The 27,614-nt window shown below is 43.2% G+C and overlaps 1 protein-coding gene across 1 annotated transcript in view; it reads left to right on the forward strand.

The window, feature by feature from the left end:
* Positions 1 to 273: 273 nt before the first annotated feature.
* The window catches only part of PSMB7 (proteasome 20S subunit beta 7), a 57,701-nt gene continuing 30,360 nt past the window's right edge, over positions 274 to 27,614 (forward strand). Inside the window, exons 1-5 of the mRNA XM_036329700.1 lie at positions 274 to 402; positions 808 to 901; positions 1,896 to 1,993; positions 3,649 to 3,789; positions 6,938 to 7,053. Of these exons, the coding sequence (XP_036185593.1) occupies positions 341 to 402; positions 808 to 901; positions 1,896 to 1,993; positions 3,649 to 3,789; positions 6,938 to 7,053 (511 nt within the window). The 5' untranslated portion in view covers positions 274 to 340. The remainder of the gene's footprint in view (positions 403 to 807; positions 902 to 1,895; positions 1,994 to 3,648; positions 3,790 to 6,937; positions 7,054 to 27,614) is intronic.

Here is a 27,614-nt window from a genome sequence, read left to right on the forward strand (position 1 = left end):
GAGATGGTGCGGCTGTGTCTGGAACCTGGGTGTGCCTGTCTCCGAAGCCCCAAGGAGCCGAATTAACACCTCCCGTCTGGCTGGCATAGGCCCGGTCTCTGGGGCTCCCCACCTTGGGACACGTCCTTTCCCCGCGCCGAGCGTCAGTTTCTCCTCCACGCCACTTGGGGCGGTACACTCCAAACACCTCCGGGCGCCTCTAGGATCTCGCAACTCGAAGGTCAATCGCTCCAGCGCGGAGTTTGCCCCGCCCCTGCAGCCCGGCCGCCCGCAGCGCCGGAAGTACTCGGCTCTTTTTGTTTGCTCCCGCCCCTGGCCCGGAAGTAGTCTCTTGGGAAAGATGGCGGCTGTATCAGTGTGTCAGCCACCGGTGGGAGGTTTCTCGTTTGATAACTGCCGCAGGTGAGACCGTGCCGGCGCCGGGTTCAGGGTGGGATTGGGAGTGCGGGGCCGGGGGTCGGCGCTGGGCCGCGGCCTGGTCCGGGAAGTCCAAAGGCAGGGCGGGCGGCGCGGCCCACCGCCCGCGGCCGTGTGACTCAGGGGAATCGGGGCCTGAGCGTGGGTTTCTCCTGAGGCCGGGTCTGCTCTCCCACTTTCCCTAGCGCTTGGATACCCTCCTTCTCCGTCTCCTTAGCCCCTCTCTGAGGCTCTCTTTGCTGAAAAAAAAACGGGACAATAGTCCTGATTTTGGGAAGGAGGATTGAGTGAACAGATGGGCGTGATAGTGATTAGTAGGTTCTCCCCCCCCCTCCCCCCCGCCCCGAGTTCCCGAGTAGGCCAATGTGTTTTTCTCTCCTTTGCTCCTAGAAATGCCGTCTTGGAAGCCGATTTTGCAAAGAAAGGGTACAAGCTTCCCAAGGCCCGGAAAACAGGCACGACCATCGCGGGGGTGGTCTACAGGGTAAGCCGGGACCCTCGGGGCTCCGTCGGGAAGGGCACGTGCTGCAGAGCCCACCAGGAACCGGCCCTTCAGGAGGGACCATGCTGGTTCGGTTTTGTGTGCTGACAGCAGTCTATATTCTTTTCTCACTTTGCAGAGTTTTTGCTAGGAGGCCGATCTACTTTCCCGTCTTAAGTTACCACTGTAGAAGGCAGGAGGATGTAGCGGGAGGACGCCAGATTTGGGGTCAGACAGGCGTCTGTGTAACCATTGAACGTCTCTGCTGCTTGCAGTTTGGGACAGCTCACTTTGCTTCTTACAGCCACACTTGCCCCCTCAACCAGTTGGACATAACTCCTGCCTTGAATTGTTGAAAGGGTCAAAAGGGAGAATGGTTATTGTCATTAAGGGTAAAGGGTGAGACCTTTTAAAAATAAATCGACAGGTGGATGTTTTAATGGATTCCTGGATCTTTTCTTTTTTTTTTTTTTTAATATATTTTATTGATTTTTTACAGAGAGGAAGGGAGAGAGATAGAGAGCCAGAAACATCGATGAGAGAGAAACATCGATCAGCCGCCTCCTGCACATCCCCCACCGGGGACGTGCCCGCAACCCAGGCACATGCCCCTGACCGGAATCGAACCTAGGACCCTTCAGTCCGCAGGCCCACGCTCTATCCACTGAGCCAAACCGGTTTTGGCGGATTCCTGGATCTTAATCCAGACTATTCCCATGTTAGCTTTGGTTTGTAAGGGAATTCATTAAATCTCTGAGCCTCGTTTGAAAACAGGAATGATAATTCCTACCACCTGCTAAGGATTCAACCAGTAACATTTGTTAATAAGCCGATTCTTGGCATGCTGTAAGTATAGCACAATATTTTTGGTAGGAGGTTTTTTGCGGGGGTGGATGGTTGGGGGAGCAGGTGATGGCCAACATTGTTTTCCCTAAACTAGAGTAGAGAGCTGTGGCTTATATATGTAAGATTGTAAGTATATGTTTTTAAAAAACAGGATGGCATAGTACTTGGAGCAGATACAAGGGCAACTGAAGGGATGGTTGTTGCTGACAAGAACTGTTCAAAGATACACTTCATATCTCCTAACATTTAGTAAGTATTGATTCGTTTTAATAGCTTTCATATTTTTAAACATTTCAGGGCTAAAATTGAATTTATTACGTTTCTCCCTAAAACCTGTTGTTCAATCTGTATTTTCTATCTGTCTCCCTTAAATGGCATTTTTACCCACCTGTCACTTAAGTCCTCCTTAAGTGCTGTCTTTGCTTTAGTCTTCGGTTCAGTTGGTACCTGGTGTGCCTTCGGTGTCCGTTGAATCTATTCTATTCCCTCCTGTTCTTCCCTCGGCCACGGTCTCAGTGCAGATTTCTTTCTCAGCTGGCCTGTTGCAGTTTTCACTTAAAGTGGCTTCTTTGCCTCTGGTTTCTTCTCCGTCTCTGCTGTTTATTCCTCTTGTCATACTGGATTTTGTAAAACACAAACCTAAAATTATGTTCCTTATTAAAAACTTTTCAAGAGATTTTTTACATATTGACAGTGCTTTTTCAGGATAAAATCGAAACTGTTTAAGGCCTTGCACAGTTTATTATCTTTTCAGCCATTTTAGTTGCCTTCACCCACTGCTCTACTTACACCTGGATGGTCCCTGTTTCCCTCATGTCTTTATTCCCCTCATCTCCAAGCTGTTTCACCTTTGCTTATACCAGCCCCTTTGCTTAGAAATGCTCTCTCCTCTTCTCTTGCTTACATGGTGTTTATATTTTATTTTATTCTTCCAAATTCAGCTCATATGAAACCTCTTCTCAAAGATCAGAATTAACTGCTTTTTCCTTCAATTTCCCTTAATATTTTGTACCTGTGCTACTGTATTGTATTATACCAGGTATAATTTTTGTTCACTTGTGTCCTCTCCACTCAGTTTTGGAATTAAGTGCTAGGACTTTGTCATATTTTCTTTATTTCCAGCACTTAGTGCGATGACTGATACCTGGTAGTAAATACTTGGTAATTGTTAAATTGCAAGACTTTTAACATGCCTTGCTCTTTTGTACAACCTGGATATATTTGTAGGATTATATATATATATATATATACACTTTTAGGAGCCAAGGAACTAATGATTTCAAATGTTTCATTGGTTCACAGGAAATATACTTGCATATAGTTAGATGCACATTGCCAATTTTATGTTCATTTAAGTTTGGTTAAACAGAGCAGTTACAGTGCAGATATACTCAAAAACATCTCCCTGTGTACCTGAACTTCGAATTGAGCCCTGTGGTAATTGATTTCAGCTATTTCTCATTGTGATTTTCAGTTGGTGTGGAAATATATTTGCATATAGGTAGGTGTATATTGCCAGTTTAATGTTTATTTAAGTTTGGTTAGACAGAGCAGTTACAGTACAGATATACTCAAAAACAACCGTGGGCAAACTACGGCCCACGGGCCGAATCCGGCCCGTTTGAAATGAATAAAACTAAAAAAAACAAAGACCGTACCCTTTTATGTAATGATGTTTACTTTGAATTTATATTAGTTCACACAAACACTCCATTCATGCTTTTGTTCCGGCCCTCCGGTCCAGTTTAAGAACCCATTGTGGCCCTCGAGTCAAAAAGTTTGCCCACCCCTGCTCTAAAACATCTCTCTATGTACCTAAACGTCGTGGATGTTTTTGAAGAAACTCCACTTCTAATTGAACCCGCTGGTAACTAATTTCAGCTGTTTTTCATTATGTTTTTTAGTTGTTGTGGTGCTGGGACAGCTGCAGACACAGATATGACAACACAGCTCATTTCTTCCAACTTGGAGCTCCACTCACTCTCCACTGGCCGCCTCCCCAGAGTTGTGACAGCCAATCGGATGCTGAAGCAGATGCTTTTCAGGTAAGGTTCCAGGGTGAGGATTTCTACAGCGTTTTTTTCTCATGCCTTAGATTTGCAGGAAGGGAAACCTGGAAGCTAGAGAAAAACCATTCAGAAATACATATTTTATTTTAGAACTCAGCTGTTAATAAAAAGCCATTTTATTTTATTTTTTTAAATTTTATTTCAGAGAGGAAGGGAGAGGGAGAGAGAGATAAAAACATCAATGATGAGAGACAGTCATTGATTGGCTGCCTCTTGCATGCCCCACATTGGGGATCGAGCCCGAAACCCAGGCACAGGTGCGTGTGCGTGCCCTGATCGGGAATTGAACCAAGACCTCCTGGGTCATAGGTCAACGCTCAACTACTGAGCCAAGCTGGTCGGGCTAAACAGTCATTTTAACTTTATAAGGCTTTTGATAATGGGTTTGAATTGCTGGGGTCTGTCTGTGTTTTTTTAATGAGGAAATGACATGTGACCAGTTGAGTCATTTCCTTAGGCATGGGGATGTTACTGGATAAAAATCCTTTTTTTTTTTTTTTTATATATATTTTATTGAGTTTTTACAGAGAGGAAAGGAGAGAGATAGAGAGTTAGAAACATCGATGAGAGAGAAACATCGACCAGCCGCCTCCTGCACACTTCCTACTGGGGATGTGCCCGAAACCAAGGTACATGCCCTTGACTGGAATCGAACCTGGGACCCTTCAGTCTGCAGGCCGACGCTCTATCCACTGAGCCAAACCGGTTTCGGCATTAAAATCCTTTTTGTTCATAGGAAGAAAGAGCTGGAAAGAACCTCTGAGGAGTTCATCTCGTTACACAAACACAAATGATTGTTTTTTCCTCCCTCTTTCAAGGGGCATGAACAATAAAATGGAAAATGTGACATTGGTTTTAACCGATATTTACCTCTTTGTGCCACGCCCTGCGCTAAGTGCTTTATGCCTGGTCTCATTTTATCCTTTTAATCCTGAGGTCTGGGCTTCTCCAGTTTACATGTGAACAAATTGAGGTTTAAAGAGGTGCAGTCACTTGCCTGTCCTGACTTCACTGCCTGCTGACTCCCACATACAGTTCCTCTTAGTAGCTTTGTTTTTCTTTCTTCCTTAATAATCACATCATCACTTCATGTTTGTATAGGTCTCGACAGTTTTCAATTCAAGTCCATTTTCTGATTTACTTCTCATGAAGAGAGGCAGTGTACTATAGTGGAAATAGCCTGGATATGTAGTCTTGACTTCTTTTGGGACCTGCCTTACCTTTCACAAATTCTCTCCTCTTTCCTTTGTGGAATGTGTGCATCATGATACCGTTTTTTTTTTTTTTTTAAAGTGTTTTTTATTGATTTTAGAGAGAGAGGGAGGGAGCAAGAGAGGGAGGGAGGAAGGAAGGAAGGAAGGAAGGAAGGAAGGAAGGAAGGAGAGGAGAGGGATAGAGAGATGGAAACATAGATGAGGAGAGAAACATCATTGATTGGCTGCCTTCTGCAGGCTCCCCTTTGGGGATTGAGTCTGCAGCACAAGAGATTTTAATGAAAAATCGGGATTTCTGGCTTCTTTTGAAAGAAATTCAAAAAGTGTGGGGTAACATATGGCAGTAATCTTCTGGAACTGAATGTCAGATGTTGCCTTGAGAAGCGGGATCCTGTGTCTGGTCTGTCAGTCCCTGCCTGGCCCTTGCCTTCTGTTCATTTGCAGGCTTTCATCTGGCAGGGCCCCTAGACTCTCAGTAAGTGGAGAAGAGGTTAATGGAGCTCTGCAGCAATAGTAGTATAGTTCCCATTTTACTGGTGAGTGACCAGGACTTATAAGTCATATGGGCAGGAAGTCTAGTCATACCCACCCAGTTTCTGCTCTGGCTGTATGAGACTTTATGTCAGTGATTTCTGTTTATTTATGTACATAATCATCATCCTAACCCTGGATATTTATTGCCTATCAAATTCTTCCAGTATAGTGTCAGAACTTGTTAAAGCACGTTTGTGGTCAAAATTTCTGATGATCCCTGGCCAGGTGGGCTTACTTGGTTGGAGCATCGTACCGTGCACCAAAAGGATACTGGCTCAGTTCCTGGTCAGGGCACATACCTAGGTTTCAGGTTTGATCCTGGGTTGATGTTTCTCTCATACATTGATGCCCTTCCCTCCCTCTCTCCCACCTTCCTTCCTTCCCTCCTTCCCTCTCTCCCACCTTCCCACCTTCCCTCCTTCCCTCTCTCCTCCCCTCCTTTCTTCCCTACCTCTGTTCCACCCCCCCTCTGTCAAATCAGTAAAAAAACCAAAAACCCGTCTTCCGGATTTTAAGGAAAAAGAAAAAAAAAAAGATTTCTGAAGACATTTGTGATTTTGATTTGATTTTAAATACAAAGCTCCCTCTGGTGGTTTGTATGGTGCATTACATTTAAAACAATTTTGAAACTTCTAAAATTGCAGTAAATAGACTATTTCAAGAGTCCTCGCAATGTCATTTAAAACATTTAGCTAAATCTTGCAGATGTTTCTGTTGATCTCTTTAGAATGTTTTAGGAATTTTAAATTCTCTCTTTTCAGTGTTCTATTGTTTTTAGTTTACCATACTTTGTAAAAGCTAAATTTTATAAAGGTTTTTAGAGGAACATATAAAAATTTAAACCAGAATAATTATGGTCTTTTATATCTTCTGACATTTTTGTTGAGTTACATAAAATGAGTCAGTTGTATAAGGAAAAAAGTACAAAATTTGACTCTTATTATTTTTTTAATTTTTTTTTTATTGACTTCAGAGAGGAAGAAAGAGCTAGAAACATCAATGATAAGAGAGAATCATTAATTGGCTGCCTCCTGCACGCCCCACACTGGGAATCGAGCCCACAATCTGGGCATGTGCCCTTGACCAGAATTGAACCTGGGACCCTTCAGTCCGCAGGCTGACGCTCTATCTGCTGAGCCAAACCAGCTAGGGCAGGATTTGACTTTAGAAGCAAGGCTTATGACAATGCCTAGTACAGGGCCTGGCACACAGTTACATCCCCATAAAATTTATCCCATTCCCTGATTTGTTTCTATCGAAGCTGTAACCACGTAATGAAATAGTGCTTTTTGTTTTCTGTCTTCTCAGATATTTTTGGTTAAGTTACAGTGATACAGTGTAGACTCATTTTTTTTAATGCACACTCTGATCACCAGGTATCAAGGTTACATTGGTGCAGCCCTAGTTTTGGGGGGCGTAGACGTTACTGGACCTCACCTCTACAGCATCTATCCTCATGGATCAACTGATAAGTTGCCTTATGTCACCATGGGTGAGTGTAATGTTTTTCTGATGTTTCAGAATCCTCTTATTTTCCGAGATGGTCTCTTAAAGAGCTGGTCTATTTCTTGTTAGAGAAGACAGTGCAATAAAGTGATTCATTCTGCAAATATTCGAGTTCTTTCTACAGGTTGGCTATGTGCTTGGGATATAACAGTTAAAATTTTATCCACTCAGCCAAACCAGCTAGGGCAGGGATATAACAGTTAAAATTTTGATAAGATTCTTGCTTGCAAAGAGTTTATATTTTAGTGGACAGACAATAACAACTATAATATCACTTTCTAGTGCTAAATATTAGGCGAAAAAAGCAATGTAGATGATATGTTACTGTTATGCAAAATTTTACATTTGGGGGAAACTGGGTCAAGGGTATATGACAACTCAATGTATTAGTTCTTACATTTGCATGTGAATTTATAATTATCTCAAAACAAAAAGTTAAAAAAATTAATGCAGGGAGGGGGACTTGGGAGTGTTGGGATGGAAGGCAGACCGTAGTGTTAAATAGGAAGGTCAAGATAAGTCTTAGGAAAAGATGGGTTTGAGTGGAAGAGCCTTCTGGGCAGAGGGAAAGCTGGAGTGGAGGCCTCGCTGTGGGAACATACCTGGTACACGCGGAATTTTTTTTTCTTTTAAGCAGAGTAACTGGAGTTCCTCTTTACCACTTAATCTCCGAGGGATCATGGGCATTTAATTCCTTTGAACCTCAATTTCCTCAGTGTGAAATAATACCTCCACACACAACCAGGTTATAAATAATATATAAATAACATTATAAATAACATATAATTCTAGTACTTAGCTTATAAATAGTAGTTACTCTTTTTATTTATTTATTTTTAAAAAAATATACTTTATTTTTTTACAGAGAGGAAGGGAGAGGAATAGAGAGTTAGAAACATCGATGAGAGAGAAACATCGATCAGCTGCCTCCTGCACACCCTCCTACTGGAGATGTGCCCGCAACCAAGGTACATGCCCTTGACTGGAATCGAACCTGGGACCTTTCAGTCTGCAGGCCGACACTCTATCCACTGAGCCAAACCAGTCAGGGCTGTTTTTTTTTTATTATTTTTATTTTTTTTAATATATATTTTAATTGATTATTTACAGGGAGGAAGGGAGAGGGATAGAGAGCTAGAAACATCGATGATAGAGAAACATCAATCAGCTGCCTCCTGCACACCTCCTACTGGGGATGTGCCCGCAACCAAGGTACATGCCCTTGACCGGAATCGAACCTGGGACCTTTCAGTCTGCAGGCTGACGCTGTAGCCATTGAGCCAAACCGGTTAGGGCAGTAGTTACTCTTTTTAGATCAGCTTTTTACATTTGTATTTTAGCTCTAAGTGCTAGAGTATGTATATGTTCTTTATTTATTAAACCTTTTTTTGTTGTTGTTTTGTTAATCCTCACCCGAGGATATTCTTTCCATTGATTTTAGAGAGAGTGGAAGGGATGGGGAGAGACAGAGAGAGAGACATCAATGTGAGACTCACATCTGTTGTTGCCTCCCACGTGGGGGCTGGGGATTGAGTCTGCAGCCAAGGTACATGTCATTGACTGGAATCAAACCCAGACCCTTTAGTCCGAGAGCTGACACTCTACTTAGCCAAACCAGGTAGGGTTATATACTCTAGTTTTAATCCTCACCTGAGGATATGTTTTTTATTGATTTGTGTGTTCGTGTGTGTGTGTGTGTGTGAGAGAGAGAAAGAGAGAGAGAGAGAGAGAGAGAGAGAGAGAGAGAAAGAGAAACACTGATGTGAGTCACCTCCCCTATGTGCCCCAACCAGGAATTGAACCCGCAACCTAGGTATGTGTATGTGACAATGCTCCAACCAGCTGAGCCTCCTAGCCAGAGCAAGAGTAATTTTTTAATGACCAAAAAGAAAAGAGTGTAAAATTATGTTAAGAATTGGGGTAAGTTCTAAATTTTATGTTAAACTAGTGACTCAGTGCATGGATTCATGCACATTGAAAGGAAATTAATTAGAAGGTGGCCAGCGGGGTGGGACTGGGCTAGACGGACCTGACACACCCTGGAGCCAACCTCCTGTGGTACCTCCCCGGCCAGCTGTACCTGGGGTGGTGCTGTGGCTTGAAAGGCGTCTGTGGAGTGAGTGGGGTCACTCTGGCAGGTGGGGATCAGGGCGAAACTGGCTCTCCTACATCAGCTGAGGGGTCCCGGAGTGCGAGGGCACTCTGCAAAGTTGCTGTTGTACAGGGTGTGGAATGCAAGCACAAGTGTGCAGTAAACCAGATTCGGGGTGGACAGTGCCCCAGCAACAGCAACAGCATAACCCACGGCCGAAGGTGGAATTGCTTGGCCCTGCGAGGAATTGGGCTCCCTCCTCTCTGGTTTCGGGGTGCATCACCTGAGAACCACCACTGCCAAGTCACTGCAGCTCGGCAACTCCTGCATTGAGCATCTGCCCCCTGGTGGTCAGTGCGCGTCATAGCAACCGGTTGGATGGTCAGACACTTAGCATATTAGCCTTTTATATATATAGATTTCTGAGTCAGATCATATAGGTCTAGCCCTGGCCGGTGTGGCTCAGTTGGTTAAGCATTGACCCAGGCACTGAGAGGTCACTGGTTCTATTCCCTGTCAGGGTACATTCCTGGGTTGCAGTCTCGATCCCCATTAGGGAGTGCGCAGGAGGCAGCCGATCAATGTTCTTCTCATTGATGTTTCTCTCCCTCTCTAAAAAAAAATCAATGAAAACATTTAAAAATTATATCGGTTTAGAAATTTGAGCAGGTTCTGTGTACCTGGTGTTTTTCCTGCTGTTTTTTACCTGATAGATTTTCGGTCTTTTACATTTGGCTCTGCAGAACTAGGAGCACTGCTATCCTGAATAGTTTGGCAATTGCCAGTTTGAGGCTTTCCTATTCCATTGCGTTATCTAGCCTCTTAGAAGGTTTTTATTCAATCGCTGTCCCCTGTTTGTGGTGTTTGTGGGGAGAATGATTTACCCCTGGATACCATATGGATGAATCTTTGTAATTATTTTAAAATGAAGATATAGTAATTTTAGAATTGTTTTGAATTGCTTTATTCAAATGTATTTATCATCTTCCATCAAAGTACTGTTTTTCCCCATCTGATGCTTTTTAATGTAAAAGTGGAATAGCCTTTTCTGTTAAGTACTTTTATTTCTTCTTTTTACTTACAAAAATTTCACACTTGCAGGAAAGAACAATGAACATTCCTATATACCCTTTACTCAGGTTTGTCAGTTGTTAACATTTTACCACAGTTGTTTTCTCTCACACATTTTTGTTAATTTGTGTGTGTATGTGTGTGTATAACCATCCTATATAATAAAAATCTTATATGCTAAGTGTCCAACCATTCATTCAGCAGTCGCTATGATGTGCACTGACTACCAGGGGGCAGACGCTCCGACTGGTAGGTTAGCTTGCTGCTGGGGTCCAGCCGATCAGGACTGGGTGAGACAGGCTGGACACGCCCTGGAGCCCTTCCGAGGTCCTTCCCTGGCCTGGATCATGCACCGGTGGGGTCCCTCGGCCTGGCCTGTGCCTTCTTGCAATCTGGGGCCCCTCGGGCGATGTTGGAGAGCTGGTTTCGGCCCAATTCCCGTAGGCCAGGACAAGGGACCCCACCGGTGGATGAATCTGTGCACTGGGCCTCTAGTTTGAAAATAAATAGTAAATACCATAATCTTTGACCTTTAAATCCTTTAGGATGTTTTCTTAACATCACCTTGATAAAATCATCAATTTCTGGAAATTTAACATGAAGCAGTTTTACATATCAGTTTTATTTTATTTATTTTTTATTATTTTTATTTTTTTAATTAAATCTTTATTGTTCAGATTATTACAGTTGTTCCTCTTTTTTCCCCCCATAGCTCCCCTCCACCCGGTTCCCACCCCACCCTCTGCCCTTACCCCTGCCACCCACTGTTCTCATCCATAGGTGTACAATTTTTTTCCAGTCTCTTCCCACACCCCCCTCACCCCTTCCACCCCCAAGAATAGTCAGTCCATTCCCTTTCTATGTCCCTGATTCTATTATATTCACCAGTTTATTCTGTTCATCAGATTATTTATTAACTTGATTTTTAGATTCACTTGTTGATAGATGTGTATTTGTTGTTCATAATTTGTATCTTTTTTTTTTTTAAATATATTTTATTGATTTTTTACAGAGAGGAAGGGAGAGAGATAGAGAGTTAGAAACATCGATCAGCTGCCTCCTGCACATCTCCTACTGGGGATGTGCCCACAACCCAGGTACATGCCCTTGACCGGAATCGAACCTAGGACCTTTCAGTCCGCAGGCCGACGCTCTATCCACTGAGCCAAACTGGTTTCGGCCATAATTTGTATCTTTACCTTTTTCTTCTTTTTCCTCTTCTTCAAGGATACCTTTCAGCATTTCATATAATACTGGTTTGGTGGTGATGAACTCCTTGAGCTTTTTCTTATCTGTGAAGCTCTTATCTGACCTTCAATTCTGAATGATAGCTTTGCTGGGTAAAGTAATCTAGGTTGTAGGTTCTTGCTATTCATCACTTTGAATATTTCTTGCCACTCCCTTCTGGCCTGCATGGTTTCTGTTGAGAAATCAGCTGACAGTCGTATGGGTACTCCCTTGTAGGTAACTGATTGTTTTTCTCTTGCTGCTTTTAAGATTCTTTCTTTGTCTTTTGCTCTTGGCATTTTAATTATGATGTGTCTTGGTGTGGTCCTCTTTGGATTCCTTTTGTTTGGGGTTCTCTGCACTTCCTGGACTTGTAAGTCTATTTCTTTCACCAGGTAGGGGAAGTTTTCTGTCATTATTTCTTCAAATAGGTTTTCAATATCTTGCTCTCTCTCTTCTTCTGGCACCCCTGTAATTCTGATGTTGGGACACTTGAAGTTGTCCCAGAGGCTCCTTATACTATCTTGATATTTTTGGATTCTTTTTTCTTTTTGTTTTTCTGATTGGGTGATTTTTGCTTCTTCGTATTTCAAATCTTTGACTTGATTCTTGGAATCCTCTAGTCTGCTGTTGGAACTCTGCATAATATCCTTTATTTCAGTCAGTGAATGCTTAATTTCTAGTTGGTCCTTTTTCATTACCTCGAGGGTCTCACTAGATTTCTTGAGGGTCTCACTAAATTTATCAGCGGTTTCTAGAAAATTCTTGAAAAACCTTAAAAGTGTGGTTTTGAAGTCTATATCCAGTAGTTTGCTTTCCTCCATTTCTGTCATTTGTGACTTGTTTCTTTGTCTCCGCATTTTTTATGCTTTCCTGTGTTGATAGAGTGGCTTTGTGTGCTAGGTGTCTTATAGGGCCCAGTGGCTCAGCCTCCCCAATTACCTGAGGTGGACACTCTTGGTGCACCCCTTTGTGGGCTTTGTGCACAGTCTTGTTCTAGTTAAGTCTTGATTGTTGTAGGTATCACTGGGAGGAACTGACCTCCAGACCAATTGGCTATGAGAATCAGCTGTGTCTGCAGTGGGAGAACTTCTGTGCTGGAGACACCCTTCTGGGGCAAGACTTGCTTCAGTGGGGCTTTGGTGCTCACTGAGTCTGCCTCCTGAGTGTGTCCCTTATGCATCTGAGGAGTTGTAATCTGGATGGTCCCACTCTGGCCACTGGGTACACTGGCTCTTGGATCTAAGGAGGTGCTAATTTAGCCTCTGCCTGAGGCTACCCAGCAGGAGCTATGGAGAGATCTGCAGATTCCTCTTCTTTGTTTGGGGTTTGGAGGTGCCCACATGAGGCCCACCTGTGAAGCAATGCAAGCTGCTGTGGGGCTTTGGACCTTTTGGAAGTTCTGGGTCTCTGATTCAGCTGCAGTTTGTTAGGTAATTTTTAGGTTGCAAAGGGCCAGGCCTTTCATATGCAAAAGACTCTGTGCACAGCTTGGGTGGGGCAGGGTCTCAGGGGATCAACAGGGTGGAGCAAGCAGCTATGGCTGCTCCCCAGTCCTACCCTATGAGGCCCCATGTCTCAGTGTCCCGGTAATCGCTGCAAGCACCTCTGAGAGAAAGATGCCCTCGAGTTCTGCCCGCTGCCAGACAGTCCAGTTTCTCCCCGTATGAGTCTGGGTCCCCAGAGACTCACCCGGAACTGGAGTTCAGAGCGGTCGGGAGCTTGAGACTCCCTCCCGATTGAAAAAGACAACCGCATCCTCAGCCGCCAGCCCTCTCCACGTGTGCCACGTCCTCAGCTGCCAGCCCTTTCGGCGTGCACCTCCGTACCTCTGCACTTTACTTCCACACCTCCTCTGAGTCTCAGTGCTTTTCTCTTTCCTTCTAGTTGTAGAATTTCCACTCAGCCAGCCTTCCTGTGGTTCTGGATGATGTCTGTTTTGTCTTTTAGTTGTATTTTTGCAGTGGTTGTGTGAGGCAGCAATTTCTGGTGTTTACCTATGCCTCCATCTTGGTTTCTCCAGCAGTTTTATTTTTAAGACTAGAGGCCTGGTGCACTAATTTGTGCACGGGTGGAATCTGGATGGCCTGGCCCTATGGAGGCCAATTGGGCTGGGCCGGCATGGGGAGGGGATGTGGGAGGTTGGCCTGCCGGCCCTGCCCCCAATTGGGGTGGAGGGGCCAATTGGGGCTGGTCCAGCTGGGGGGGCGGCGAGGGAGGTTGGGGGGGCCGATTGGTCACCGCAGTGTGCATCATAGCGACCAATCGTTCTGTTGTTCTGGTTGCTTGGCTTTTATATATATAGATGGGAATAATTAAATTGGTTTCCTTTGCTTTGGGACAGTAGTTCCAAACATGACAAAACATTCAAGTGGGGAAAATATTACATGAAAAATAAGTCTCTGATTTCATATTTCTCCTCCAGAGTAACAACTATTAAAAGTTTCTTGTGTGTTTTTTCCAGAAAATGTCTTATGATACACCTTCATAAATTTCTACCATCTATCATCTATCCCTATTAAAAATACACAAATAGTTCATACTGTACATACTCTTTCCTTACTGTTAACTTGTTTTGAAGAAGTTTTGTGTTAGCCCATGTAGCTCTATATCATGTCTGCAATAACAGCTACATAGACTTGCATTGTATGGCTGTACCATGATTTACCTACCCATTCTCCCATTGATGGGTATTTTGGTTTTCAGATTTTGTAACAAATGTGTTCTGATGTGCTTGTATGAGTACATACTTAGATGAATTTCTAGTAGTGGCCTTTCTGGATTGCAAGTAGTGGAATCACTGGATGATTTAAGGAAAAGAAAACAATTTTTTTTTAAAGGATAGTAGGTGTCTCACAGGATAGCTGGGAGGGCAAGAACTGGTTTTGGGGCCAAGAACAGTGTCAAAAAACATGCTGAGGGGGGGGCCAGGGCAGGTGAGTACAGAATGGGGCTGGGCCCTGGCTCACTGCTCACTTTGCTGCCTGGCTGCCTCAGGAACCCAGTCTTCCTGCCATCTTGCTTACCACCAGAGAGCTCTTTGTAAAGGAGTGTGGGTGCTTCTGACTGGTGAAGCTCAGTTACCTCTTCATACAGTGGTGGGGTTCCCCAGATGTAGGAAGGAAGTACAGCTTCTGGATAGCCCAAAAAAACTGGCAGATGGCCATATAGTATGTTTTGCCTTTTGAGAGCTATTATCAAATTGCCCTGCAAAAAGATTGCAGTAATTTCTACTCCTACCAAGAGAATAAGATAATGCCTTTCTCTGACAACCAACCAGTCTGATAGGTGAAAGACTGGAAGAAGTAACATCAGCCGAGACCTAGATGACAAGTAGGAATTAGCCAGGAATTTGCTTCCCCATTCTCTGCCCCCAAGGGAAAGACTTTTCAGGCCCTGTGGTGCCCAAGGGACTGGTATAGTCGAGGAACGGAAAGGCCAGAGTTTGCTGAATGGGTGAGGCAGGTGCAGAGGGCGGGAGGAGTGGTCCATGCAGGGAGGGGGGCAGCAGAAGCAAGGATGTGGATGTTCAGAGGGAGCAGAGGTAAGGCTGGAAAGCTAGGCTGGAGAGAGAGGGCCCTGATGATCCACACTGAGTTGTCTCGATTCTGTCCTGGAGGTTCCTATAGAATGTTTTCAAGCAGGAATGATAGGGGAAGAGTTGCTTGTTAGGAAGAGCAGTGTGACAGCTTATAGGGAGAAGTTGGGTATGCGGCGTCTGGAGGCAGGGAGGGAGATTACATCTGGCCAGAGGTGTTGAGGTGGCAGTAGAGATGGCCACCGACATTACAGAGATCATCCAGAAACCAGCCAACCATTAGGCTTGATTCCAGGTCTCTGTCATCTGACCTCTCCTGTGTTCCTCAGTGCCAATCCCTTCCTGGCATTTGACTCCGTCACCTGGGGCCACCTCCCTTCCAGTTGGGCTTTAGATGCTTTAGATCTTCCCCCCGCCCCCCCACTTGTTCAATAGTTCCCCTTGTCTCCCTGAGCAGACGCTCACACCCACTGCTGCAGTGCTGCTGCCTTCAGAGACCCGCCCAAGCCTTCCTACTCCTCATCCTAGGGCAGCCAGAAGCCATTCTGTTGGACTACCCCTGGCTGAGTTACTCTGTTCCCCTCATGGTATTTGTGTGAAACAGAATTCCAGGATTCCAACCTTGTCCAAACTCTACTTTCCCTAGCTATTGTCCCTCCTGCCCCTGCGAAAATTTGAGAGTAGAATTTGTATTTTACTCCCAGAGTTGCAGACTCCTGTGTGACTCTGTGAATATTTGATGGTTAATTTTCTGGTCCTCTAACTCACTCGTGCCAAAGAATGTCTGAAACTTAGTGCTAGAAACCTTAGCGGCCGGTTATTGTTTGTGAACTGGCAGTTTACAGCCCCGCTGGATGAGAGCTGGTGACTGTGTTCCATTTGTGTGGCTCCAGGAGAGCACAGAGCATTGCATGTGTGATAGGTTCTTCTCTCCCCCCTCCACCCCCCCTTTTTAAAGCTTAGTATTAGTTCACATTTAAAGCACATTATGGAGTGTCTCTGTGCCAGAGCATGCTGTTACATTATTTTCAGTTAAAATTCTATGGAAGGGATGCTGTCATTGCCATTTTATTGATGAAAATGGTTGAAACTTAAAGGAGTGATTTAGTAACTTGCCTCTTATTGCTCTGCCTGTAAGTGGCAAAGCTGGGATTTGAACCCTTGTTTCTAGCTCAAGCAAGCGCAGTACAACACAGCTGCTTTGATTTGATTGTCTTACACGTGTTACTTCATTAAGCTATTAAGCCTTGCTTCTAAATACTGAAAATATTTATACAAATTCCTGAAGGGCGTTTGTTTTGCATGCTTTCGACCACTCTTTGTGCAGATTTTCCATTCTGCACATTAAACACAGTATTTACTGAAACAGTTTTATAGAATCAAAGGAAAATTTAAACAATTATACACAATTCTACCACCCCAAGACAACATGATTTTTATTTTTACTTTTTTCTAATCTGAGTTCATTGGGAGAAAAGCCCTTTCCCAGAGATTGTAAAAGAAAATACAGTTTTCGTACTGCCCTGTCTTTGTCTTTTTCTTTGAGTTTCTTAGCCATTGTTCACTCCTAGCCGGTTTGTACACATCTTTGCCTGTGGTGGTAGCTGTGCAGGGCTGCCTTTCTTCCAAATGAAGGCTGTCTTCTGTTGTTATTTTTTGTTCTTTTTTTTCCCTCTGAGAGGCGTGGGAGCTGGATTTTGGGAGAGATTCCTAGAATTGCCAAAATTTGGTGGACTTTGTTTTAATTCATGTTACTAATTTTGGGTGAGCTACAAACTAAACCTCAAACTGTAGGTAAAATAGAGGGCCTCCTAAATGAATGGTTCCCATGGAGCATTGACATTCACTGTGGACTGAGGCTTTTCATGAATGTAGCTTAAGTGAGAAAATGAATATTTCATGCAAATTCTCAAGCTTTAGTTTTTTTTTATTGTTTTATTGCTTAAATGCTTCAGTTAAATTATAAGTTTTTTATTATAAGAAATGAAAATATCTTTGTAATTAATCTTTTTTTTTTTTAATCAGAGTGATTTGACAGTAAGAGCTGGAAGTTACAAATTACCCGTAAGGCAAGGGTGTCCAAATTTTGTCTACTCATGGGCCTGTGTTGGCGACTAGCCAGGCGCCTGAAGGCTACTCTTAATTTGCATTGACTAGAAGACACCTGTCTTGCCGTGTGCATCTTGAACTTGCTGGCACAGCTCATTGAGCAGAGTCCAGGAGCCTCCTCTCTGAGGACTCGCCTTCCCAAGGGTTCACTGAGGAGAAGAATCTATCAAACTCCGTATGGTGTGGCCCTTGGACAGCTTCTGTCCTAAAACCTTTTATGGACGTGGTGTTGACCATGAGAGCGTCACACATCCAGCAGCTTTCCAGCTGCTGCACCGGCAGTGTTGAGAGATGCTTTACTGATTTAATCTTTGCAAGACTGTGAGGTGGGCGCTGTTATCCCTGTCTTACAAATGAGGAAGTTGAGGCTCACAGAGGTATGCTGAGGTCACATAGCTGGGAAGGTGCATGATATGGGAGGGGACCCCATTCACTGTGACTGTTCCCCTTGGCTGTGTTATTGCTGTGAGTGGTGTGTGGCATGTCCAGACCAAATGTGATTTGGTTTATTCTCAAAAAACAGGGGTTTCTTAAGTTTTATTTAATTATTTCTTTTTTAAGAAAATAATTTTCACGAGACTCAGATGATCGATTAGTTGAGATTGTTGAAAGCCAGGCAAGATTCTTTGACTTTTCTTTCCTCTAAGGGAAAAGGATTATGGTTCTATTTTTTTATAGACAAAATGTAATTCTCAGATTAATTAGCTTATTCTTTTAACTTGCCAGCTTTCCTTTATTAGGCAGACTGAAGTGGTGTCAGGAGAAGCCTGGGGACAATCTTTTGCTATTAGTTTGGCAGTGTTCCTTGAGCAGCATTGGCAAGGTATATACAATTTTTGTTTTTGCCCACTTATTCACATAGAGAATTAATATGAATAAAATTTCAAGCACGACATTCCTGGAAATGAGGCCCTTGGACAATTTCGGAATTCTAACTTAAGGAATAAACATTGGTATGCACCATCAGGGATGACTTGGGTCATTGTCAGACCATTCAGGTAAAATTCCATCTCCAGATAAACTGGCTATGCAGTTTCCTAATTACTGGAATCTACCTCTCAAGTCCCAATTTACAGAGCCCCCTAGCGATTAAAAAGATGCAGGACAGAGTAGTAAACATACTGCTGTCTCACCTTGTGGGCAAAAATGAGCCTCAGAAATTAAGCTGGAACATAAGAACAACGGCAGGGAATTCAGGTCTGCCACTTCCTCTGTATTTTTACACTGAAGTGCACCCTTTGTGCAAACATTTTGATATCTCTGCATGATTCGATTTTGAAAATGTTCCCGCGCTGTATAAAATTAATGCACTAGAAGAAGGCAAGTATTTTTTCCACATTCATTTTCAACTCTTAGATCAGGTGTGAACTCTGTATGTAGGCCTACATGACTGCTTCTTAGAGGGCATGTGGACTTCATGGCTCTGGTGTTGCTGGAAATCCTTTTCATGGGCCATGTGACTCTGCAGGGGATTCCCCAGGCGTGTGTCCCAGTCCGCACTGGAGTGAGCCTCGGCCCCTGCTCTCGGTGGGTCAGGGGCTATGCAGTGGAGGGAACCCTATTCTGGTGGGAACTTTGTCCGTACAGTAGGTGACCACCCAGAGCAGGCTTTCTGTAACCAGCTGAAGTATCACCTGTAATCCTAGAAAAAGAGATGGAAGCCCTGGCTTCAGTCCCAGCCCTGCTTGACCAGGGTTAGTCCCCTAATCTCTCAGAACCTCAAACCCCTCGTTTCTAAAAACAAGCTGATGGTTTTTGACTTGGGAAGATCACAGGGCGTTGGGATGCCGCAGTGTCCTTTTGTGTGTGAACACGTTTCTCCCGTGCCCGTGTTGCTCTTCCTGTTGCGCTTTGAGGCAGTGCGGGACAGTGACAAGAGCTGGGCTTTGGAGTCCAACTGGGTTCCAGTCTAAGTCCAGATTAGCTTTTGAGTATGAGCACTGGTGTCTTTTTCTGTAAAATGGTGGTTAGAGGAACTGTCCCCTGGAAAATGTGAGGATTAAGTGGAATACCATATGTCAGAGTCTTATGTAGCCAGTGTGGTGTCATGTGCATGGTGTTTTGAGAATTTGAGTGCTAACACAGCCTCTGTGTGCAGGTCTGTGTACTAGGATTTCTCTGGCAGTTTTTCCTGCTTTGCTTAGTATTAAATGCATTTCAGAAGATTTAAAATGTGCAATGCATAGATTTTATATTTTAAAAATTATTTGGTATGAAATGCCAGGAGTTAAACAGGGAACCAAAAGCTCATGAAAGTTGACTTAATGCATCTTGATTCCTGGTTGCTGTAAAGGTGGTACTAAGCCAATAGATGGTGCCATTTTGTTAGGAAATGAGAAAATATTTACTTCTAAAATTCATCATGTTACATACTGGGAATGTAATATAGCCAGCGCTTGCCAGTTCTTAATCTATTCTAATTAGAGTGGACTTTGTTATTGATACTCCATAAAAATGTTGAATGTCTATTGTAGGCAAAATGGTGAGGTACTGAATTAATATGTAGGGTGCTACTCTTCCTGTTTTGTGTTCAATCCTTAGTCTACAACAGCCGTGGGCAAACTACGGCCCGTTTGAAATGAATAAAACTAAAAAAAAAAAAAAGACCGTGCCCTTTTATGTAGTGATGTTTACTTTGAATTTATATGAGTTCACACAAACACTCCATCCATGCTTTTGTTCCGGCCCTCCGGTCCAGTTTAAGAACCCATTGTAGCCCTTGAGTCAAAAAGTTTGCCCACCCCTGTTCTACAACCAAATAAAAGTCCTGGCCAGGAGTCTCTTTCAGAACAGTTAAATGCAGTCTTTTGTTTTCAAACCCCATTTCAGGTAACTAGTTCATCCTTACCTGCCCTTGTTTCAGAATTGGCCCTGATACAGAAAAGTGCCTTTATAACTCATAACCTAAGGCTCGACACTCTTTTACTTTCTTATTGGATAGATAAGTGGAAAGTCATTTTATGCATCCGAAGACTTTTCACTGCAGCGTTCTTAAAACTAGAAATTTGTGTCAGCTGGATCTGTCATTACTAGCTGTGTGATTTTGTGTAGGTTCCTTCACCTCTCTGAACTTTATTTTTTTCCATCTATAAAATGGAGATAATAGCATCTAGTCCACAGATGAATTAAGTGAGGAAATATATGTAAAAGGGCTGTGCACATTTTTTACAGTAGGTAGGATTTCTTATTGTTTGCACACAGGCTCTATGGACAAGGTAAACCTTTACTTATGATTAAGACTAGATGTGTTTTATAAATTATTAAACTCTGTGGTCCTTTGCCCTTGAGTGCTCTGAAGGAAATGAAAACTTGGTAAAGACCTGCAAAGTAGAATAACCTGCACTTTGGGAAGTTATTTTGGAATGTGGACCAGAGGAAAGGATGCCTTTGAAAGACCTGTCCGCTGAGACTACCCTGAGTGCCCACAGTAGGAGGGGAAGTGTGTGCCCTGCGCCCAGCAGAGCACTTGCTACTGAGAGCCTGTTTCTTGGCAGGGCCTGATGATGTTGGAGTCTGCTTAAGAGAGGCATAATTTTCATCATCGTCTTATTTCCTAAACATAGGGTTAGGTGGCTCCTCTGCTTTAAAAGAGAACAATTTTCTGTCCTCGTATCTTGTGACATTCATTAAAATACGTTAATAAAAATAAAACCTTTCACACTTTCGGCCTGAATGCCCCGATTGTTAGTTTTTTCTTAAAAATAAGTGCCTATAACCTGTCAGGTCAATGAGAAGTTGCACTTGCAATTATAAGAAAAATCCCTGTTCCCTTAAGGTGGTATTTTAAATTATTTACTTAGAGTAAAATTTAACTCCTTTTTGACTACATTATGTTTAGAAAAAGAGCTGCCTTTTTTGAAAAATTAATTTTGAGTGAAAATGTTGGGTGCTTTAAAAAATCTATTTCTAAGCATATTAAATGGAATATATTTTTTTTATTCATTGGGAATAAAAGATAGACTCTCTGACATTGAGGTACATTTGCTGATGAAAAGGAAGCATTCTTCCCCTCACAAGGGGTTTAAATGTAATACTCAGTGCTTACTCAGGAGTGAAAACATCAAATTAAACTGTTTATGCTGACAAAGGACAAATCTGGATTTCAGCAACCCATGCAAGATTGTCTGATTGCTTGGCCTGCCTCGCCTGGAAGCTTTTGGCCAAGACTTATAATGAAATGCATGCATACAATTAAACCACTTCAAGTCGGTGTCTGAATTTTCCCGAGCCATGAGAGGTGTTCCAGTGCTCTCTAGTGGCAGAACGTGGTCCCCTGGCACCGACATTGTTTTATATTCATAAATCAGCTCTTCACACATTGGCAGCATTGGCCTCCAGAGCAAGCACCAACTGCCAGAGACGGCCCTGTAGACAGGAACAGAGTGAAAAATGATCCCAGTCCATGGGCTGTGGAAAGCACCAAATTTCACCCAGGACGAGTGGCCAGTGGACTAACAATGAGCAAGTGTGAGTAAGCGCTCTGTCAGGGAGAGCTGACACTGATGAATTAGAAGGTTGTGTGTGTCTCTTTTATCGCTGCATATATCTTCTACCTGGCAGGCCACAGTGCCAGGCAGGTCCTGGGTGCTGACAGTGGACCCTCCTTAGCAGGAGGGACAGCTTTTTCTCTCTGAAACCACCTGGTTAAATTGATGGGAAAGGAGTAGAAATCCTGCTGGTTCCCAGAACGCCATGACTTCGAGAGAAGAGATTCTGAGGATCTCTGTTTCCATTAAAGCTGCCGACCATACAACTTGCTGAGAATGATTGTATAAGATGGTCTTGGAGGATGGGGACCTTGTCTGGGGATAATTACAGTAGCTAGCTTTTATTGAGCTTTTACTATGTGCCAGGTATTCTGCTTTACACGTCCTCTCCTTCAAGTCTCCAGCCACCCTGTGAGGAAGATGCCTCTGTCTTCATCCCCTTTGTGTGGGGGAGGGAGCTAGGGCGCAGGCTGCTTCACTGCAGTTTCAGGGCCAGCATGCACATTGTGCTTGATGTGATGGTGCTTCCTGGAGCAGCTTGTCAGCCTTGCGGGGTTGGGAGAGGGAACTCAGTGATGTGCTGGGGGAAACAGTGAGGAAGTGCCACTCCTGTCCCATCTATGTGTTTCCAGAGTTGCTGCCAACTGGGCACCTGGCATGGTTTGTTTGAAGGAAGGAGTTGGAAGTTGCCCTCTGCATGAGCTTAAGAGCCACAAGACTTAGGTTTGACTCTTGGCTCCACTTCTTAATGGTATTACCTTTAAACTAGCTGAGCCTCAGTTTCCTTGCTTGTAAAATGGGGCAACACTTACACCACTTGAGGTCAAGGTCCAAGGCCTTCAATAATTTTTCCCCAGCCCCGTCTGAGAGTCTGTGAGCATAGACCTTAAAGCACATTTCTACCCGCTGGCTTCCAGATCCTTCCTAGAGTTTGACTTAGAGCAGCAGATTTTAGAAGATTATTTCAGTCTTATATTGTTTCTTCAGTATGTCTGATAACATAGTTTCTAGAATTGCTGTTTGATTTAGTATTTCAGTGAATTCTATAAAAATGTTTCATGTTTTAAAAAAAGCCATACAAATGAAGGTCTTTTTAAATAAATAGAGCAAGTAAAAGCAATATCTCAGATGATAAATTTTTTTTAAACATTTCATATTTTTTCTTGAGTTATTCTCTCAGGAAAAGTTAGGTTCCAATTGAGCTACTAATGCTGATAAACACCTTCAGTGGTTTTAGAAAATGGAGACTAATTTAATTTGTTTTGAATGGGGCTATTTTAAAATAAAGACTCATAACAGACCCTGAGTGGTATTGCTAACCAGTGAATGGCATCTGTTTAATCATTTAAAACATTTAACTAAAATCCCAGTCTCATTTGAATTTCCAAGCAAAACAACACAAATGAACTATATCCAGATGTGTGGTAATTGTTCTGGTGATATCTGAAGAAAAGTTAGATAGCATGCTTTTTTGGGGTGAGGAGCTAAGAAAATACAGCTGCTTTCATGCTTACTGCTAATCTTGATTTTAAGCTTTTGGCTTTGTTTTTTAAGAGGCAACATGGTAGAATGGAAGGAATGTCGGACACTTTATTTTTTAAATTTATTTTTATTTTTTCAAAAACATTTTTATTGATTTTAGAGAGAGAGGAAGGGGAAGGGGGAGAGAGAGAGAAAAAAAATTGATCTCATGATCAAGCCTGCAACTAGGGCATGTGCCCTGACCGGAATCAAACCAGCGATCTTTTGGTGCACGGGACAACACTCAACCAGCTGAGCCACATTGGCCAGGTGTTGGACACTTTAAATTCAGATGATCTGGGCGCACATTCCCAGATTTGCTAATCATTGGCTGTGTGATATGGGCAAATTCCTCATCGAGGTTTAGTCTCCCTGCTTTGTAAAACAGGACTACTGCTACCTGCCACGTCTGAAGAACAGACAAAACTGATGTGACTGCTTCGAAATTTCTTCAACACTATGTGTACCATGTTTGTTGTGGTCCTTTCAGTAATTTTTTGGCCATGGGGTAGGTAGACTTCTGGATAAGTGGGATCTGGCTTGGCACTGATATGCTCAAAGGACTTCATTATGAGGATGATTTTTACCTCTAAGAGCATTCTAAGGAAGAACATTGGTAGAGAGACGTGGTGTATTTATTTGTTTGTGATGATTGATTACTGTTGTTACTTGGGACTATTGACTCATGCATGGATTGACCATCAGGCCCCTGTATACAAATTTCAGGAATAAGCGGCATGCTGTTGCTGTTACACAGCAAGACTGTGACAGCTGGTAAGATCTTGGTCTTTTTGCCTTTTTTTCCCCTCCCATGTTTCTGCAATGTCGAATTCTCATTTTTATCTAAGCTTATACTATAAAAAAATTGCAATTAATTCATGGTCTTTGAAGAAAAATAGAAAGAAAAAAATGTAAGCAGAAAGTAAATAGCACGACCCAGAAATAAGTGTAATATTTTATGTTTTTCCAGATTTGTATAATACGTATTGTATAAGCATATCTGTTAATATTGCTTTGGAATATGTCATTCCCCCCTCCCCCCAATTAAATATTAGATAACTAGAGGCCTGGTGCATGAAATTTGTGCACTGGGGGTTGGGGCGGGGGCGCAGGGGGGAGTCCCTCAGCCTGGCCTGTGCCCTCTCGCAGTCTGGGAGCTGTCAGTCAGACATCCTTAGTGCTGCTGTGGAGGTGGGAGAGTCTCCTGCCACTGCCGCTGTGTTCGCCAGCCGTGAGCCCGGCTTCTGGCTGAGAGGTGTTCCCCCTGTGGAGCACACTGACCACCAGGAGGTAGCTCCTGCATTGAGCGTCTGCCTCCTGGTGGTCAGTGTACGTCATAGCGAATGGTTGTTCCGCTGTTCAGTCGATTTATATACTAGCCCTTTATTATATAGGATGGACATCTTTCCATTGCCAAAAAATATTGTCATGTTTAATAAATGTATATATAGTATTTTATTATTTATTTTCCATATCTTTTGATTGTCGAATCTTTACCTCCAGTTTTTCTATTTTTTTGTTGCTAATCTAAATAGTGATTTTTTAATATACATAATTATATACATAATTTAGGTACTTGTCTATTAATTTTTTTTAGAATAACTCTCTAGCAGTAGAATTGCTGGTTTGGAGGGTATGTATAGCTTTATGTTTTCTGATTGCTACTTCTAAATCGCCCATTAGAAAAGATCTACCCATTTTTGCTTCTACAAGCATGTTAGAGTGCCCATTTTACCACATCTTTGTTAGCTTAGGTATTATTCTTTTTAATCTTTGCTCATCTAAAAGGCAGAAAAAGTTATTTAATTTCAATTTGTATTTCTTTGATTAATAGTGAACTTGAACGGTGTTTCTAAATGTGTATAGGTTTCTGCCTTTGTGTGTGTGTGTGTGTGAACTGCTGTCTCATTTTTTTGCTGGTGTACTGATGTTATTTTTCCCTGAGCTCTTTTCAGTTATTAATGCCCTGTATGCTGCTTTTGTTTTTTGAGTTTCAGGGCTTATATTTTACATTGTTTATAGAAGTTGTTCTTTTTTTAAAAATTTAAGCCAAGGTCCTGTTATTACTAACAGGTATTTCATTTAAAAAAGATTGGCTGGACATGTGGCCACTGGTGGCATTTGTGCCTGCAGCCCCCTTCTTCTGGAGGTCAGCAGTTTAGGCATCCACAGTGGCATCTTGACGCTCACGGGTGAGGAATCCCTGACAGTCAGATGGGAGCAGACTGTGCTTTCTGGGACTCACAGAGGCATTTGTTAAAGGAGGAATTCTTTTTTTAATTTTTAATCCTCACCTGAGGATATGTTTTTATTGATTGTAGAGAGAGAGAAAGGGAGAGCGAGAAACATCGATGTGAGAGAGAAACATCGATCTGTTGCCTCCCATACGCACCCTAACTGAGTATTGAACCCACAACCTAGGTATGTGCCCTGACTGGGAATTGAACCCGTAGCTGTTTGGTGTACGGGATGACACTCCAAACAACTGAGGCACCCAGCTAGGGCAGGAGAAATTCTTTTAATGAGCACCCAACAGGGCAGCCAGGGCGAGGCAGTGCAGAGCAGTTCCTGGTCCCTGTGGATGAGAGAGGGCTGAGCTGTGTCTCCTTCCCTGTTCTTGTCTCTCTCCACACACAGCTCTGCTGCTGGGAGGTTCGGTGCTTGGTGGTTTTTTGGGAGTTGGGAGTGATTGAGCCCAGTGGGTGTGTGTGGGTGCTGTGGGTGAGCTCAGGGATGCTTGGGGGAAGACAGAGGATGCAGGAGGGAGGTCAGTGGATAACTAGGTAGCCATAAACAGTGTCTTGCACAGTCATCTCTCTAAATTCTGGTCGCTGAATTGCATCTCGTTTCTGTTTTAAAGAGCTTTGTTCTGGAAGGCTCTCTGGCTACTCAGTAACTGTGGGTGGGCTGAAAAAGGCAGCCTTGGTGGAGGTTGCTAAGGAGCAGCTACATGGAAACTACTGATGAGACAGGGAGCTTTGGTAATAAAATGCAGAAATCCAAGGAGAGCATTTCACTCTTATAATATCACAGAGATTTGGACCAGACTAGGATGTATAATAGACATGGTTTTGTGGGTTTAAAGCCTTTTTTTCTTTTTGAAAATTGAGCTTGCTTTACATTTGAGTTTGTCTTAGATTCATCCCAGTATGGTAAATTAGGCAATAAATGTTATTTTACACTTTATCAAGGCATTTACAGCTGTCATCACTCCTTGAGGGCCAGCTCAGAGTTTCCCCAGCTCTTCCATTTGGAAGTTGTACTCAAATCAGCCCAGCTTAACTCAACAAATTCTGTTTAGTGCTTTCTGTGTGCCCGAAACTGCTAGGCATGGGGGATGCGGGTATGAAAGGATGGGCAAGGTACAGAGATGAGAGTGAAACTTTCTTGGGTGGGTGGTGGTTAGGGAAGGCTTCTGGGAAGAGGTGATCTCTCAGCTGGGGTGTAAAGTGTAACTATGAGCTGTGTGGACTGTCGAGGGGCAAGGGACTACTATGTGCCAAGGTGGGATAGGCTTGAGGTGGTTGGTATGAGAATTTAGGAAATTACTGTCAGTTTTGTGCTGCTGGAGTGTCAAGTGTGTATGTATTGGAGAGGAGGAGGGGACCGAGGGAGACAGAGACCTCATCATGGACGGTCAGTCACGTGTGTCTGCTTTGAACTATTGTGGCACATAGAATTTTTTGTATGAGAGAGTGACATAGAGTCACACCAGAGATAGGAATTCTCCCCTGTGCTTATTAGTTCTGTAATAAATAAGAAGCTTTCTCACTTCAGTGGATTGCTGTGCGGATGACTAAATGACAACATATGATGTGCAGCACACAGTGGGTGCTCAACAGGAGGCTCTGGTTTCTTCCCTCTTGGCTGCCTTCTCCTTATTGTAAGTTCTTTGAGGACAGGCCCCACACCCATTGCTCCCAGAGCTCACCTACCCTGGTGAGAAGCATACTGTTCCCTCCGCTATCAGTTTCCTTCACCTGACATGCCTCTTATGTAAAGCAGAGGCCCCTGTACCATGTACACTGCCCCCTGGCTATTCTGTTTACTTATTCCTTAATGCAGGGGTCCTCAAACTACGGCCCGCGGGCCATGTGCAAATACAAATACTGTATTTGTTCCCGTTTTGTTTTTTTACTTCAAAATAAGATATGTGCAGTGTGCATAGGAATTTGTTCATAGTTTTTTTTTAAACTATAGTCCGGCCCTCCAAAGGTCTGAGGGACAGTGAACTGGCCCCCTGTTTAAAAAGTTTGAGGACCCCTGCCTTAATGGGAAAGCATATAGTCCTAATTGTTTTTAGAATAGAAAATCAGGTAAATGTTCCTTCAAAGGATTTTTGTCTTGGTTTTGGTATGAAAGTGCCAGGTTAGGTAGGTTGATGCTGAGATAATGGAATGTCTTAGGGCATTGTTATGGTTCATGGGGAAATGGGATATAAATATTTAAACATTTTGTAGATCACATGGCTGCTATACTAGTTTGGCATCTGTCTGATGATT

Source organism: Myotis myotis, unplaced genomic scaffold, assembly GCF_014108235.1.
Source record: "Myotis myotis isolate mMyoMyo1 unplaced genomic scaffold, mMyoMyo1.p scaffold_m19_p_12, whole genome shotgun sequence".
In the NCBI taxonomy this organism is placed as follows: domain Eukaryota; kingdom Metazoa; phylum Chordata; class Mammalia; order Chiroptera; family Vespertilionidae; genus Myotis; species Myotis myotis.